Source organism: Mesoplodon bidens, assembly GCF_964165515.1.
Source record: "Mesoplodon bidens genome assembly, chromosome: 4".
Classification (NCBI taxonomy): Eukaryota; Metazoa; Chordata; class Mammalia; order Artiodactyla; family Ziphiidae; genus Mesoplodon; species Mesoplodon bidens.
Genome location: NC_138160.1, coordinates 171072523 through 171087879, shown reverse-complemented (window position 1 = coordinate 171087879; position 15357 = coordinate 171072523). Strand labels below are relative to the sequence as shown.

Here is a 15357-nt window from a genome sequence, read left to right as displayed (position 1 = left end):
CCCACGGTGAGACCTTGGGCCTCTCTGAACCTCGGTATCCTCATCTGGAACATGGTGATAATGATGTTGCCATGAGGACAAAAGAAGAGCAGGGGGAATAAGAGACCATGAGGGAAGTGTCAAGTACAGGGCGTGGAACACAGTAAGTGCTCACTACACACGGCCCTTCTTGGAGGTTCTACTGGTGTGACTGGGAACACACTAGGTCAGAGCTTCTAGAGCAGAGAGATGTGGTCAAACCTGGCTGTGCAGGTGCATCTCCTGGGGGTCCTATTAAAAGGATAGCCCAGGGCTTCCCTGGTGGCGCAGTGGTTGAGAGTCCGCCTGCCGATGCAGGGGACACGGGTTCGTGCCCCGGTCTGGGAAGATCCCATATGCCGCGGAGCGGCTGGGCCCGTGAGCCATGGCCACTGAGCCTGCACGTTCGGAGCCTGTGCTCTGCAACAAGAGAGGCCGCAACAGTGAGAGGCCCACGTACCGCAAAAAAAAAAAAAAAAAAAAAAAAAAGGATAGCCCAGGCCCCACTGCAGACCTGCGGAACAGAAGACCAGGGAGATGTCACTGTTCTGAAGTGCTCCCTAGCCAGGTGTGACCTTGGAGACCATTCCAGTCCCAACCCTCCCATTTTGCAGATGAAAAAACTGAGATCTAAAACAGGGGACTGACCGGCCCTCGTCCACACAGCTAGGGAGTAGCAGAAGGTCTGACTCCAGTATACACTGCCTGCTGTGGCTCTGGTAAGGGCAGGGCCTGAAACATTGGTCCGAGCTGGGCCAGCAGATGGCTGACCACTTGAGTTCTTCCTCCTTTAAAGCTAGAGCTGGGATGGGGGGCGGTGAAGCTCTGGGGCTCATCTGGGCCCCTCCTCCAAAGGGAGAAGCCCACTCATCTACAATATTTGTCACAGAACTCACTGCTGAATAATGATGCCACATATTCCATGCTTTCTTATCATAAACCTGAAGTGCAGCCCAGGCTGACAGCTTTCTCACCTTACAAACGAGAAGACGAGTTCAGAGTGGAGAAGCAGCTTTTCTCAAGGTCATCTAGCTAAGAGCAGACAGACTCGCACCTTCCACCTCTCGGGCTAACGTTCTTGTCCGTACACTAGAAGCTGCAAGCTTCCAGCCTAAGAACCACCTTAACCTGTGTTTTATTGGTCTTCTATTGCGTTGCAATTTAAAAAAAATTTTTTTAAATCACGAAAAATTAGATTTCCTAGCAAGTGCAGATATCCAGTTTCTCTGAAAATCTGAAGTTGTGGCAACATAAGGCTTACATCCCTGAAAGGTTGTAATTAGCCAGAGCTGAACAGAAGCCACACCCTCTACAGGGGACACACTGGCTTCATCAGTCCCCATAACCTCACGCTGTCTCAGTCATCCAGCTGATTCACTCACTATGTTACCTGCCTGGTCCTGGTGGGCCTTTGGATTTGAGACGCCTGCCAAACGCTATGGCCTTTCTGCTGAAAGTTGTCACAAATGGCTTCCCTGAGGAACAGAGAATGAGGTTAATGAGATTGGTAAGATTCTTTCCCAGGAACTTGGTGCCAGGGATTACCAGAGGCAGCCCAGAAGTGGATTCCCTCCCAGGGGATGCTCTGGGGAAGCCCCAAGCCTGGTCCCAGGTCTTCACCTTCACAGATAGGGCTGGGGGAACCCCTCCCACATCAGAGCCTGTTGGGGGCAGGCAGATGGAGCCGTAAATCCCGTTAGCCTGTGGCAGCTGTGCAAAAGCTATGTTTCTGTACTTTTGTCTGCTGCTGAGCACACTCTGAGAATCCCCTTGACCCCGTCAATCAGCAACACAAATGCCTGGCGACTCTTTGGCGAACCCATATCCATTATTCTGTCATGTCTTCTTCACCAGGTGAGCAGGATGGCCAGCTGGAGCCTTGCACTTATTCAAAACTCGACTGAGGCATCTCAGGGCAGCGGGGCAGCTCCAGGCTGCCAGGGTTTGAATTGTGCCTCCCTCCTTCACCACACTGTCTTTAGGCAAAGAACTTCTCTGTGGCCCTGTTTTCTGATCTGTAAGGTACAACTGCCTTGTAGGGTTACTAGGATGGTTATAGGAAATAATATAAGCAAATTCCTTAGCAGAGTGCTTTACAAACAGCAATCGCTTAATAAACGTCAGCTGGGTGATTAGTGCTACGATCACCAGGTATCTATATATTCTATTGGTTGCAGGTGGTTTAGGGCACAGCCATCAAACCCAGTAAACAAACTAACAAGATCATTCCAGATGATTTAACAGCTATGATGAAAACAAAGGGGGTAAGGAAAGAGACCTGGGGGATGACAGAGACCTCTTTGGAAGGTGACCTTGTGGGCTGAGGTTTTTCAACCATGGCACAGCGGTCATCTGGGGCCAGTCCATTCTTTAGTGTGGGGGCTGCCCTGTGCATTGTAGGATGTTGAGCCGCATCCCTGGCTTCTGCTCACTGAATGCTAACCAAGTCCCTCTCCCAACTGTGACGACCAAAAAATATGTCCAGACATTGCCAAAAGTCCCCTGGAGGGCACAAATGAGCCCTGCTGAGAATCACTGATAAAAGGGATTAAGAGAGGGGAGCATTCAGATGACAGAAAAGATGGCTTTGGAGAGATGGACTTTGAACCCAGAGGGTATGAGGAAGTGGAACCTTAACCCTGACCCTAATCCAGGCATTTGGGACATTTAGCCGATTTCCTTAAACTAAATCACTCTACCTCCATAATGGGTTCTGTTTCTCCGGAGAACCCCACCCGATTCAGAGCCGGGATGTCAAGCCTCACTCACTCTCGCTGCCCAGCCCGTGACCCAGGGAGGCCCAGCTCCAGCTCCGAGGGCAGGAGCCCGTCTTGCTGTCACCCAACTCCACAACCTCTTGGCACCAGTGTGGGTGCCCATCTCTGGAGGCTGACGTGGGGGAGGGAGGGAGGGCTGGCTGAGAGAAGGCCAGGAAGAGAACCCAGAGAGGCCATGAGCAGGTGATGTGTTTATTGCGGGACCACTTTTTTTAGGGGCTGGGCTGGCTGTGAGGTTCTACTGGGGGTGGGGGGTGACGACGATACGGACAGACGGACCCTCCCAAGCGCCCAGCCCCAGAAAAGACAAACACAATAACTTGGAATCCAAACCAGTTGCACATAAATAGAAGGAGGTTGGCAAAAGAAAAAGAGAACAACAAATGAATGTGCACTTTCCTATGCTAGTGTGACAAAGCAGCCCCGCGCGCCGCCCGCGTCCAGGCTCTTCTTTACTCAGCTTCCACGCTGAGGCTCCCATCTGCTCTGAAAACCGCCTTCAGATCCGACTCCTGGCAGCCCCCCTGCCAGTCTCCTGGACTGGCAACCAAGTCAAGAAAACTGAGATGGGTTCTTCTCAAAAAAAAAAAAAAACCAACCAAAAACCGCCTTCGTGGTTCTCTGCACCTCCCAGTCCTAGGGGGTGAACAATGGGACCTCTGACCCTAAACCAACCAAAAAATAAAACACGCTGAGCACAAGCCGTGAGTCAGAATAAAAACATATTGCACATGCTTCCAAGAGTCTTCCTGAGAGCCCTCTCACTGCAGAGACCCAAATACTGGCTTCTGATCCACCCTGTCACTGGCTGTCAGTCGTGTAACAGACCCTGCACGCCCCCAAATCCCCAAAGCCAGTTGGCATCAGGCATACAATCCCACATTATGAGCCTCTGCTCTGAGCCAAACTTGAGGCTGAGGCTGGGTTTAACCTCAAGCAGGAGATGCATGCGGTGGAAGGAGGTGAGCATTGCTGGGTTTAAATCTTTGTCTACTTTTCAACAAGCTTTCTCCTCTGGGTGGTTATCGAAGTTCTACAGGTGAATAGAGCATCCAAGACGTGGAATCTTCCGGAACAGAGAGCCTGGAAAGTGGTTCTCCCCAACCATATGCTTTTGCAAAGGGAGCTCTGTGGTTAACCACAGGTCTGCCCCAAGCCAGGTTAAAAACCTACAGCCCTTGCGTGGGACAGGCAGTGTGGCAATCACCATCATTTTTCTCCTAAGGACTTTTCAAGTATCACAAAATCCCTGATACAGCATGTAAACAAGACATCTTACTGAACAGAAAGCTAGGTCACTTCGGGAAGCAGCAGCATGTGAAATATCTAAAAGGCTGAAGAGGGTTTTAGGTTCCACAACAAAGCAACAAGACAGCTGCCCACTGTGCCTCGGAAGGCAGACAGACACTCGGGCATGAACACACACACAGGCCCCTGTGGATGGAGCCAGGGAAAGAAAAGCACCCCAGATAGCATCTACCGGGGCTCTGGAGACACATCAGGCTGCCCCCTTTTCAGTGGTGTAGCTGCCATCGGCAAAGAATAAAGGAGTCTTTGATGCTAAAACCTGGACGTGCTCGTGAACTGCTGGTCTGCATCCAGTCCCCAGTCTCCTGGCCTCTTCCCAGGTCTTTCTCGACCCGCTGGGCCCCTCTCCAGGGTTTGGCCACCGAGCCATCCCCTTGCATCCCAGCCACGTGTGGAAGACGTTTTCCAGAGCAATGCTCTTGGGTGAGGTATGTCACTGCCTGTTTTGCCCCGGGTCAGTTTTATTTAAAAAGAGCATGCACCCTCTCCGTTCAAGGGTCCTGAGGCTCTGCGGGGACAGCCTCCCAGGCACCTCACTGGGCTGAGCTCCCTTCGTCAGCATCCTCTTCCTCTGCCCAGGTCTCTAAGGCCTCCCTGCGTGGCTAAAGGTGCCCTATCTGTCGAAACAGCCCGCAGGGAACGCGTGGCTCCCGCTGAAGTAGCTGCTCCCGTAGGTGGCGGCGAGGCAGTGTCTGGGCTCAGCTGCAATGGCCATGTGCATGCTGAGGGACGTGGGCAGTGGCACGGGACACATGTCCAGGGGCTGGAGGGTGGGGTACAGGGTATGGAGGGATGAGCCACTGCCCCCTGAGAGCAGGGTCCCCGAGTGGTGGGCCTGCAGCGAGTCCCGATAGGCCACGCACAGGTCCTGCACGGGGGTCTGGAACTGGGCCAGGGCCATCGCTGTCGGCTGGCCGAGGCCGGGATAGGCAGGTGGCTGGCACAGCACCTGGGGGGGAGCTGGGGGTGTGCCGGGCACCATCGCCAGGGCCTGGCTCTTGACCGCGACGGCATCCTTGAGGATGTTGTCATAAGCTCTGAAAGGAAAGGACTTGGGTGAGACTTGGGAGGTCAGAGGCTCCAGCACCAGACACCTGCCTTGCTGAGGGGGATGCCAGGAGACGCATGTGCTGTGACTGCTGGGCCTCTCCCAGCCTGGGCTCACTGCCTGAAGCACTGCCTCAGCTGCTCTCTGACTAAACTCGGGCCTCAGATCTCAGCTTGGATCTGCTTCCGACAAAAACCCTCTTCTGACCCCTCAAGACTAGCCTAGCTGTCCCTGCAGCCCCTCTGCACTGCCCCACCTTGGCGGTCAACACCGCAGATGATAACTTCCGGTCACTACCTGGTCCCTCATGCATAGTTCGAGCTTCGAGAGGGAGCACCCATCTGCTTTTGCTCATCACTGCATCCCCACACTGGGCACAGCGCCTGCCCTGAGAGGGCAGAGCTCCCGGTGCTTAGGTGAGCACAACCTCTGCCTTCAAGGCACTTCCAGCCAGCTCCATCCCCGGCTAAGCTAGCAGATTTCAAGCAGGTTGCCCCCAGGGACCTAAGTGTCTCCATCTGAAAAGGGGGATGGAACAGGTCTTTTGCCCTCTCAAAAAAAAAAAAAAAAAAAAAAAAGCTTCCGGTAGTAAACCTTTCTGGGAAAACAAATCAATTAGAGGCTTCGGTAAGAAAGGAACAAGTGGAGGGTGCAGCAGGCCTGAGCAGGGGGTTACCCCAGAGGGACAGCCTTGGGGAAGAGGCAGGGCTGGTGGCTCAGTCTCCAGGGGCACCCATCCTCACTCAGGCTAGACAGTGTTCTCCAGCTTTGGGCACCTTCTAGAAGGTACAGATTCTAAAATAAGGGCTAGGGAGCAGGACTGATTCCAGAGGAATGGGACAAAGGCAGCTGCACCAGGAGGCTGAGAGGTGGCTCTTCAGGGGCTGGCCCCGTGGTCAGTGGGGCCAGCATCCAGGAGATGCCACCAGCCGTTGGGTGGAAGAGAGACCAGGTGCAGCCAGGCGAGGGCTTTCTGCCCTCTCTGCCCTCCTCCCTGCAGTCACTACTGAGCTCTTTTGCTTCCGCTATCAGTTTCAGGGTGTTCTGACTATGATGCCTTTAAGCATCCTCTCTGAAACACTGAACACTTCCTCCCCAAGATTCCCAAGGACCCTTGCAAGTAGGCTGTGGCCTCTTACGTGAAGCCACTCTGGGCTTAGCTGGCTAAGAGTCAGCTTTGTGGCCATGTCTGAGAAAAGCAGCTCATAATGAGAGTGTCTCAATATAATCACCCAGAAGACTGACTGATACACTGGGTCAAAGAGCCCAAGACACTCAGAAAGATGTGCCCAGAGCCCTTCTGCTGCTGCACTCTTGACCTAAAAATTGCAAACCCAAAGCTACTCAAAATAGGAAGGACCAACTCCCCGAATCCCACTTCTGTCAGGAGTCACCACGGCCCACTTTCCGTGAGCCACCAGCCCACCATAAGCCTCCAGGAAATTGCCTGAAGTGAGTCTTATGAGCAAGTGGAACTTCGGTATTTCCGAAACACAAAGGATCAGGAGAGGAACTTACACCAGCAGGATTTCGATGCATGTGCTGAGATGTTCCAGGGAGTAGTTTGAGATCCTCTGCAGGTCTCTGGTCCAGTAGGGAGAAAGCTGAAGGCAAATCCTAGAGGCCCCGACGCAGGCTGCGGCCACCACAGAAGGCTGGAATTTGTAGAAAATATGATCTGAAAGAGAATCACAGAGAAGGAGTCAGCATCAGAAAGCCTGGTCCTGGAGTCCTGCCTTGTGCTCCCCGGTAGACAAATGATTAGGTCCAAGGTTGTTCACTGCTCCCGCAAACACACACACACACACGATGAAAAATTAAAACAGCATGAATTTCCATTCTTGAATCTTAAAACACCTTGGCTCTCTCAGTCTGGGATTTCTTATGTCAGCCTAGAGCAGTTTTCAAAATACCATCCCTGGCTTCCAGGGGCTGCAATGGGCTTGCTGATGGGCTACAAGCAGAACTGCCGAACACCTGTTCCTTCCTTTGGCTGTTAGGGGTGACCCACACACTGTTTCAAAGGCTTCTTTTTGAGGTTATGACTGAAGGCTACTTAGTAACAAAGCCTGGCCCCCAGTAGGCACTCCCTAACAATCTGTTGAAAGAACTAACGAATGAATGAATGCCTGTAAGTGTTTGATATTCTTAACTAAAATTGGAACTTGACTTAGGTTTACTGGGGAATCCTCCCCACCTCACCCCAGCTTTACTGACGTATAACTGACAAATAAAACCTGTACATATTTATGGTGTACAGCGGGATGTTTTGGTACATGTACATGTACACACACTGGGAAATGATCTGAGAAATCTTTAACGTCCTGCTTTGGTATCTGGCAACACGGCAAAGCTGGGACTACTTATGTGCAAAGGCAAACTGTTGAAATTCCCACAATTCTCATGAAGAACAGTCAGTTATCAGATGCTGTCTTATCCTGTTTATGACTGGCAATGATTTCAACATTTGCCTGTTAAAGTATGAATTAGGCAGGGTGGTACGGTTACAGACACAGTCAGAGTCAGACTCCCCAGGTTCAAATTCCAGCAATGGCCTTGGGTAAGTTACTTCACGTCTTGAGTATCAACTAAGGAAACGGATTCGTAAAATGAGAATAGCACAAATGATTTTCATGTGAAGTCGTTGTGAGGTTCAAATGAGACAATGCATGCACAGCACTAAAATAAGGTGCCTGGTACATAGTAAGTGCTCATTTAATGCTTGATATTACAATTGTTGATGATGTTACTGAGATTATTGATATTTGGTTTGCAGCGGGTTGTCAGGTGGTTGTATCAACAGTATTTCTGACCTAGTGTTGTACTTAATATCTAGATCTTTAGACACTTCAAATAAAAGTCCCCCAACAAGGTAAAAGTTTATTGCTAAAGCAGATGTAAACATAATCCTCCCTCCCACCCTACCTGTATGATGATAGCTCTTCCGGAGTCACCTACTTGTGGATTTGCATTGTGTTCCAGATTAGTGTATAAAAAACTACCAGGTGATCAGTAAATAGACAGGCTACCAGCTGCCTGCATACAAGCTGCTACTTCTCTTTTACACGTTACTGCTAACACAGGGTTGAATCGTCGCTCCTTCTCTGCTGATCCCTGCCAAGGGGAGTGATCTGGTGATTTGGGTGGATGGGCCCCCATCAGCAAGGACTCCCTGGGGCAGGTCTCTCAGGGCCCCTGACCCCGGCCCCCGTGTGGTGGGGGAAGGGCGGACAGGCCCTGACATCAGCCCCACCTTGCAGGGTGACCTCTAGGAAGTAGTGGGCGTACTCCTTGAGGCACTCTTTGGTCTTGCGGGGGCAGGTGGTGGGCCAGCTGTGGCAGTGGTGGTCCTTCTGGCTGACGGAGGCCAGGAGGTAGTAGTCGAGGAAGTGGGCGGGTGTGGGTAGGCAGAGGTTCCAGCCGAAGGCCTCCAGCAGCAGCAGCTCTGTGCTCAACAGCTCCTTCTTGGTAAGGGAGAAGTTCTGGCTGCTCAGGATCCTCGTGCTGTTTATCTGTTCCAGCTTGGGGACATGGTCTTCCCTATCCTCGAACTTACCTGAGGGAGAAGCAGAGGTTACTGGGACTTTTACGACACTTGCTGTAAAAGCCCACCTTAAAGTACCTGGACGGTGCTGACAGGGAGAGGAGCAAGCCCAAAGGCGCACATTCCAGATCTGTCACACCTGGGCTCGAATCCCCAGGCCATCACTTCCAGCTGTGCTGTGTGGTCATGGAAAGGTGTCTCACCCTCTCTGTGCCTCAGTTCTCTCACATGTAAAAGGGAAATTATACATCCGAAAGCTTTTGTTAGATTCAATGGGAAACCTCACACCAAATGTTCAGACCAGCAGTGAGGATCACAACAGCAGTTAGCAACAGCAGCAAGGGCCTGGGGAGTAAGGTGGCCCTCCCATCTGGTCCTCACTAATTCAGCCTCAGGACTGGTCAGGGCGCCATTGTCACGGTGACCTTGCAAATCTGGTCCTGTCCCTCCAGACGTGGAAAAGTCCTTCAGTGGCTCCCCAGTATCTACAAGACTGAGTTTAAACTCTGTCAATGGGTTCTTAATTTGGATTCCTCCAGACACAGTTTGCTTGGGATGTGAGCCTAGGAAAGATCTATAAGTAGGAGAAGACAGGAAAGGGACAAAAGCCAAAAGGGCACTTGATCTTGAAGAGGTTTCTGCACCCCTACGTTCACTGCAGCATTATTCACAACAGCCAAGACAACCTAAGTGTCCCCTTTCAGATGAATGGATAAAGAAAATATGGCATTTATATACAATGGGATATTATTCAGCCATAAAAAGAAGGAAATCCTGCCATTTGGGACAACGTGGATGGACCTTGAGGGCATTATGTTAAGTGAATAATGAGAGAGTCAGAGAAAGACAAATACTGTTATGATATCTCTTACATGTGGAATCTTAAAAAAACAAACTCAGATACAGAGAGCAGATTGGTGGTTGCCAGAGGGGGTGGGGGATGTGAAGACGGTCAGAAGGGACAAACATCCAGTTATAAGATCAATCAGTCCTGGGGATGCAACAGTCAGGCATACTGACTATACTTAACCATATTGCATATTTGAAAGTTCCTAAAAGAGTAGATCTGTAAAGTTCTCACTGCAAGAAAAAAAAGTCTAACTATGTGGGATTATGGATGCTAACTTATCGTGGTGATCATTTCACAATATATGCATATATCAAACCACTGTACACCTTAAACTAATGCAGTCTGCCAACTGTATCTCAATAAGACTGGAAAACAAAAAAAGTGGCGTCATGTAACTTCCAAAGCGAGGCTTTAAGAGGCCTTGCATCTTCTGCCTTTGTCCCGCCTGAGGTGCCATTCCCAGACCTCTGTGCAAGGAATCAAGTCTAGCCTGTTGGAGGTGAAGAGGCCACAAGGAGGAGAACCAAGATGCCCAGGCAACAGCCCAGCCAGCACCGACTCTCATACACATGAATGAGGCCACCCTGGACCTTCCAGGCCAGCGGATCCTCCAGCAACTGTATGAAGGAGTCCAGGTAATACCAGCACAGGAACCACCAAGCGACCCACATCGTTGTTGTCTTAAATCACTTAGTTTTGGGGTGATTCGTTTTGCAGGAACAGACAACTGGAATACATTCATATCAATGCACAGTGGCAAAAAGATGCAAAACCCCGCAGACAGACATGTCACACAGCTCGGTAAGTACTGAAGGAACAATGACCTCAGACTGGAAGGTCCTGGAAATCATCTGCAGGAAATAAATCCGCATGAAGAAATAATCTGCAGGAAATAAATCCGCAAACAAACAGAAATAAAACACAAGCCTGGGGTTATCCCACTCAAGGGTCAAGGAACCGAGGATTTCCATAGCAATGTCCCCCTGGCAGTCATCAGTTGTGGAAGGCCCTAGTGGCAGCCTCTGCTGTGGAGGGCTCTGCAGGCAGGGGGCGTGCAGCCACCACACCCCCACTCGGGGGAACCACGCACTCCTGGCTGTAGCCTCGGCCACGGAAGTTCTCTGCAGGCACCGTGCCCTCCCTGCCTACGAGCCTTTGTCCGCGCAGCCCCTCTGCCCAGAGCACCCTTCCCCATCCCCTCTTCACTCCGCCCAAAGCTCACGCTATCCTTCACCTCGAAGCCACTGCCCCCTGGAAACCTTCCCTGACCATGGTCCCCATGTGCTGCCCGATGCCCACATCGGATGGTGGTGGCCTCGGTCTGGTCACCTTGGCCTCCAAGCCTAACCTCACTGGGTGCAGAACAGCTGCGGGAGCAGGTGTCGGAAGAGGCAGTGGGCGACCCAGTTGAGCTCTGAGCACACATCTGTGCCGATGAAGGCAACAGCCAACAAGTCATCCACACACCTGTGCTCAACTGCCAGTGCCCCCTGACCCAGTTCTCAGCAGACGCTCAGGCTCGCTGAGAGATAAGGAAGCAACCACTTCAGGCAGGCGGCCCTGCAGCAGATACAACACATTCCTCACTAAGGCCTCAAAAGACGTCACTGAGAAACGAGACACTGAGTCTGGGAAGCCTGCATCCTTCTTCTCAGGGAGCCAGGCAACAGCCCACTGGGTGGGCAGAGCTGGTGACGAGAAGCTCTAGTGCTTGCCACGGAGGAGCAGAGACGATGCTGACTGGTCCCGAAGCGGCTTACAGCAAAGCAACCCAGACTCACCTCCTTCCCGAGCCCCATCCACGGCCCCGCCGGCGGAGCACACACCTTATTCCCTTGCCTTGTACCAACCAGGGCAACTCAGGCGGGAAAAGGTGAGGACAGTGCTGCCCCCTCCCCAAGGGGAAGAGGCTCTTGAACGCTGAAATCCTGGGTAGGGGGGACCCGGCTGACCAGGTCTTGCTGCCTTCCGTGGCCTCAGGGCCCCTCGCCCTCCCCAAGCACTGGATCCAGCCACACTTGGAATCTGGCCCCTCCTCCAGCGGGCGTGCTCATCCCCTCACCCCCTTATCACCTGTCCTCCAGAGCTCAGCTCAGAGGCCGCTCGGCGTCATCAACGCACTGCTCACACTCCGATAGTTTAATCTCTAATAGTAGTAACAGTGGCCAGCACCTGACCATTAATAGGTCATTAACAAGTGTGAGCCCCAGAAGGATAGGAACCATGTCCCACATATTCGAAGGTGTGCCCCGAGGTACCAGCACGGCCCCCGGCACACAGTAGATGCCCAATGCCTATTTGCTGAGAGAATGAATGGTTCTCTCTGGCTAGCTGAATTGTCGGCCATTTGAATTGTTCTCCGATGCTCTCTGATTATCTGTATCTGCTATTTTTTCTCCAACAATTCATTTATTCTTTATGCAAATTAAAAAGAAAGAAAATAATATTTTTCTTGCAAAATTGTCAAGGTTTCCCTGAACCTTGGGCTGACCTGAGCCAATGCTGTTCACAGGCACTCAATAGCTAGAGCTCTTTTCTTCCCAGAGCAGAGGGTGGCACGGTGAAGGTCACCGCTCTGGCAGAAACCTTTGCATCTGGTACCTTTAAAATGGAGAGATCTGGTGTCAGCACCTTAACCAAGCGATCAAATGTAGCATCGCTATTGCATCGTGCCAGCGGTGGCACCAAGACCCTTCCATGGTCTTGCTGGCAGCCAGCAATCTATTCCGATGGCAGATGTGCTCAATCAGATTAATTTCTCCCTGCCCTCAGTGCTTTTCAAACCTTTTAGAGTTCTGCCTTTTCCGCAGCCACCAGGCCCAAAAAGGATCACCCTCAAATGGAAGGGGCCATGGATTACTGAGGAATCTGATTCATCTGCTCTCTCTGCTCCCCACACTGGGGAGGCTACATGGGGACCCACCGCACTGCAGAGCAGGGCAGAGCTGGGTCTGAATCCTCGACAAGTTGACCCTGGACCTAAAAGCACTGAACTCCACAGGCTGTTCATTTCTTCTCTAGGAATCCGCCCCACACGGAGAAAGCATGGCTATGCAGGATGCAAAGTGCTGTAAGAAGTACCCAGCACACAGAAATGGACAGACCTTCCATGCTGGGCCGGGCACTAGCATGTGCTGGACACACAACAGATCCTCCCAGGTAGGTTCTGTTCGGAGCCCCAGAGGGTCAAAGAAAAAGCTCACGCAAGCACTCAGCTCCACACCTAGGAGTGACCTTGCAGCCCCTGCTCTCACCGAACAACACACTTCACAGCCAGCAAAGATTTTATGAGTTTCCTGGTGTTGCACGTGCCCGGCAGACGTTTCCTCCCCTCCTCCCATGACCGTGAGCCGGGCAGCCCTTTGTCCCCAGCCCGCCACCACGGAGCACCGCCACTCAGCTGCTTGCTCCTTATTGACAAATGGCACAGACAACAGATGCCTGGGAGTCTTTAGGCAGGTCCCCCGGGAGGGGCGGGGGACAGAAGTCCGAGTCTTTGCAAGTCAGACAAGAGCCACAGACTGTCTTCAACTTGTTTGATGTACTTTTTATTTGGAAAAGTTTCAAATCCACAGGAAAGAAGAAAGAACTGAACAATGAACCCAGATGACCCTTCCCCAGATTCACCAACAGCTGACACGGAGCCACACAATTGCCGTGTGTGTGTGTGTGTGTGTGTGTGTGTGTGTGTGTGTGGTATATAAATATTGGTTTTACTGGACCATTTTTTAATTAAGTTGCAGGCATGACGTGCCACCCCTGGATATATCAGCATCCATCCCTGAGGTCATTTTCCTACTTAATTATAATGTTATTAGCAATTGCAACAACATCAGCATTAATGTAGTTAACATTTTCTAACATTCAATCCATATTTGACTTTCCCCAAGGGTCTCAAAAATGCCTTTATAACCTTTGTTTTTTTGATCCAGATCCAAAAGGCTACACATGGTGTCTGTTACATCTCTTTGGTCCCATTCTTTGTTTGTTTTTCATGACATGGAACTCTTTGGATGAATCCAGGCCAGTTGTACAATGTCCCATATTCTGGATTCCCTGATTGTTTCCTCATGATCAAACGGTTTGAGCAAGAAAACTACAGAGGTGACGTTTTGTCCCTCTTAACAGATCACATCAGAAATTATACAACATCAGTTTGTCCCAGCAATAGCGATGCTACATTTGATCGCTTGGTTAAGGTGCTGACACCAGACCTCTCCATTCTAAAGGTACCATTCTCCTGTGAAATTAATAAGTCATCTGTGAGGTGACACCTCAAGAATAAGTGAATATCCTGTTTCCCAACAGCCTTTAACTCAATGGTTTGGCATCCATGGAGGATCCTTTCCTGAATAAATTATTACATTGGGGTTGAAAAAAAGAATTTTTAACAATTCTACCGTTTCATCTACATTTTTCTTTTTGGATATTCACACTGTCCCAAATTTGAACAGTGGGAGCACTGTCAACATACTAAGGTTAAAAAAAAAATCCTAAGCCTATCAGAGCACTCACCCTGAATCTGGGAGGCCAGCCACATGCACATGAGCCCTTAGTGTTGGTGGCAGTGGTGAAACATACAAAAAACACCTCTGAGGATGCTCTGCACATCAGCTGACTGATTGCTCCCACACTCCCAGGGGCTGGTGCAAAGAGAGCCTGAGCCACACTTGGCAGGTCACAGAGTTAGTGAGTGGACTGATGACTGTGAGGCCACCAAGTGACCTAAACTCTTAACCACAGACTAGGCCACAGTGGCCAGACACTGTAAGCCAGCAAGCCTCAGGAGTGACACTCACACACTGGCTTTTTTTTTTCTCTCTCTTTTTTTAAATGGCATTTAAAGAAATTATAGTAAAATGCACATAACAGAAAATGTACCATTTTAACCGTTTTTAACTGTACTGTTCAGTAGCATTAAGTACATTCACACTGTTGTGTAACCAATCTCCAGAACTCTTTTCATCTTGCAAAACTGAAACTCTATACCCATTAAACAACTCCCTGTTTCCCTCCACCAACCCCTGATAACCACCTTTCTACTTTCTGTTTCTATGAATTGACTAAAGACTGGCTCTTTCTTCTTTTTCTTCTTCTACCTGCTGTCCTGACAATCAAGCCTTAAAACAGACCAAACAGACTCCTGACTTTTCTGAAGTAGGGTCAAGAGAAGCAGTTTTTTTTTTTTTTTTTTTTTTTTTTTTTGCGGTAGGCGGGCCTCTCACTGTTGTGGCCTCTCCCCTTGCAGAGCACAGGCTCCGGACGCGCAGGCTCAGCAGCCATGGCTCACGGGCCCAGCCGCTCTGCGGCATGTGGGATCTTCCCAGACCGGGGCACGAACCCGTGTCCCCTGCATCGGCAGGCGGACTCTCAACCACTGCGCCACCAGGGAAGCCCTAGAGAAGCAGTATTTTTAATTGCTTAAAAAACAAAACAAAACAAAACAAAACAGAAACCAAACTCTTTAGTTTGGAAAAATTTAAAAATACCAAAAAAAAAACAGAGAAAATATTATAATGAACCCCCATGAATGCATTATGCAGCTCTAACGCTCATCCACATTTACACTGCCTTTAGAAAAATTCTTAAACAAAAACATAAACAGCACAGAATGGGAGTCTATAAAAAGCCAGTGTTGCCCGTTTCTCAAGCCCAGGCCCAGCGCTGCCCATTTCTCAAGCCCAGGCCCAGCGCTGCCCACTCTCTACTAGACAGGTCCCAGTTAATCCCCCCAACAGTCCTTCATGCCTGGCAAGATGCCCATTTACAGACTCATTCAGGATTACCTGCTGCCCATTCAGGAGGTAAACCT

The 15357-nt window shown here is 50.5% G+C and overlaps 1 protein-coding gene across 1 annotated transcript in view; it reads right to left on the bottom strand.

Annotated features, from left to right (window-relative positions):
* Positions 1-4165: 4165 nt before the first annotated feature.
* The window catches only part of CCNJL (cyclin J like), a gene marked incomplete at its 5' end in the record, with an annotated part of 55433 nt that continues 44241 nt past the window's right edge, over positions 4166-15357 (bottom strand). The window contains 3 exon segments of the mRNA XM_081230796.1: positions 4166-5140; positions 6670-6829; positions 8405-8707. Of these exon segments, the coding sequence (XP_081086922.1) occupies positions 4717-5140; positions 6670-6829; positions 8405-8707 (887 nt within the window). The 3' untranslated portion in view covers positions 4166-4716.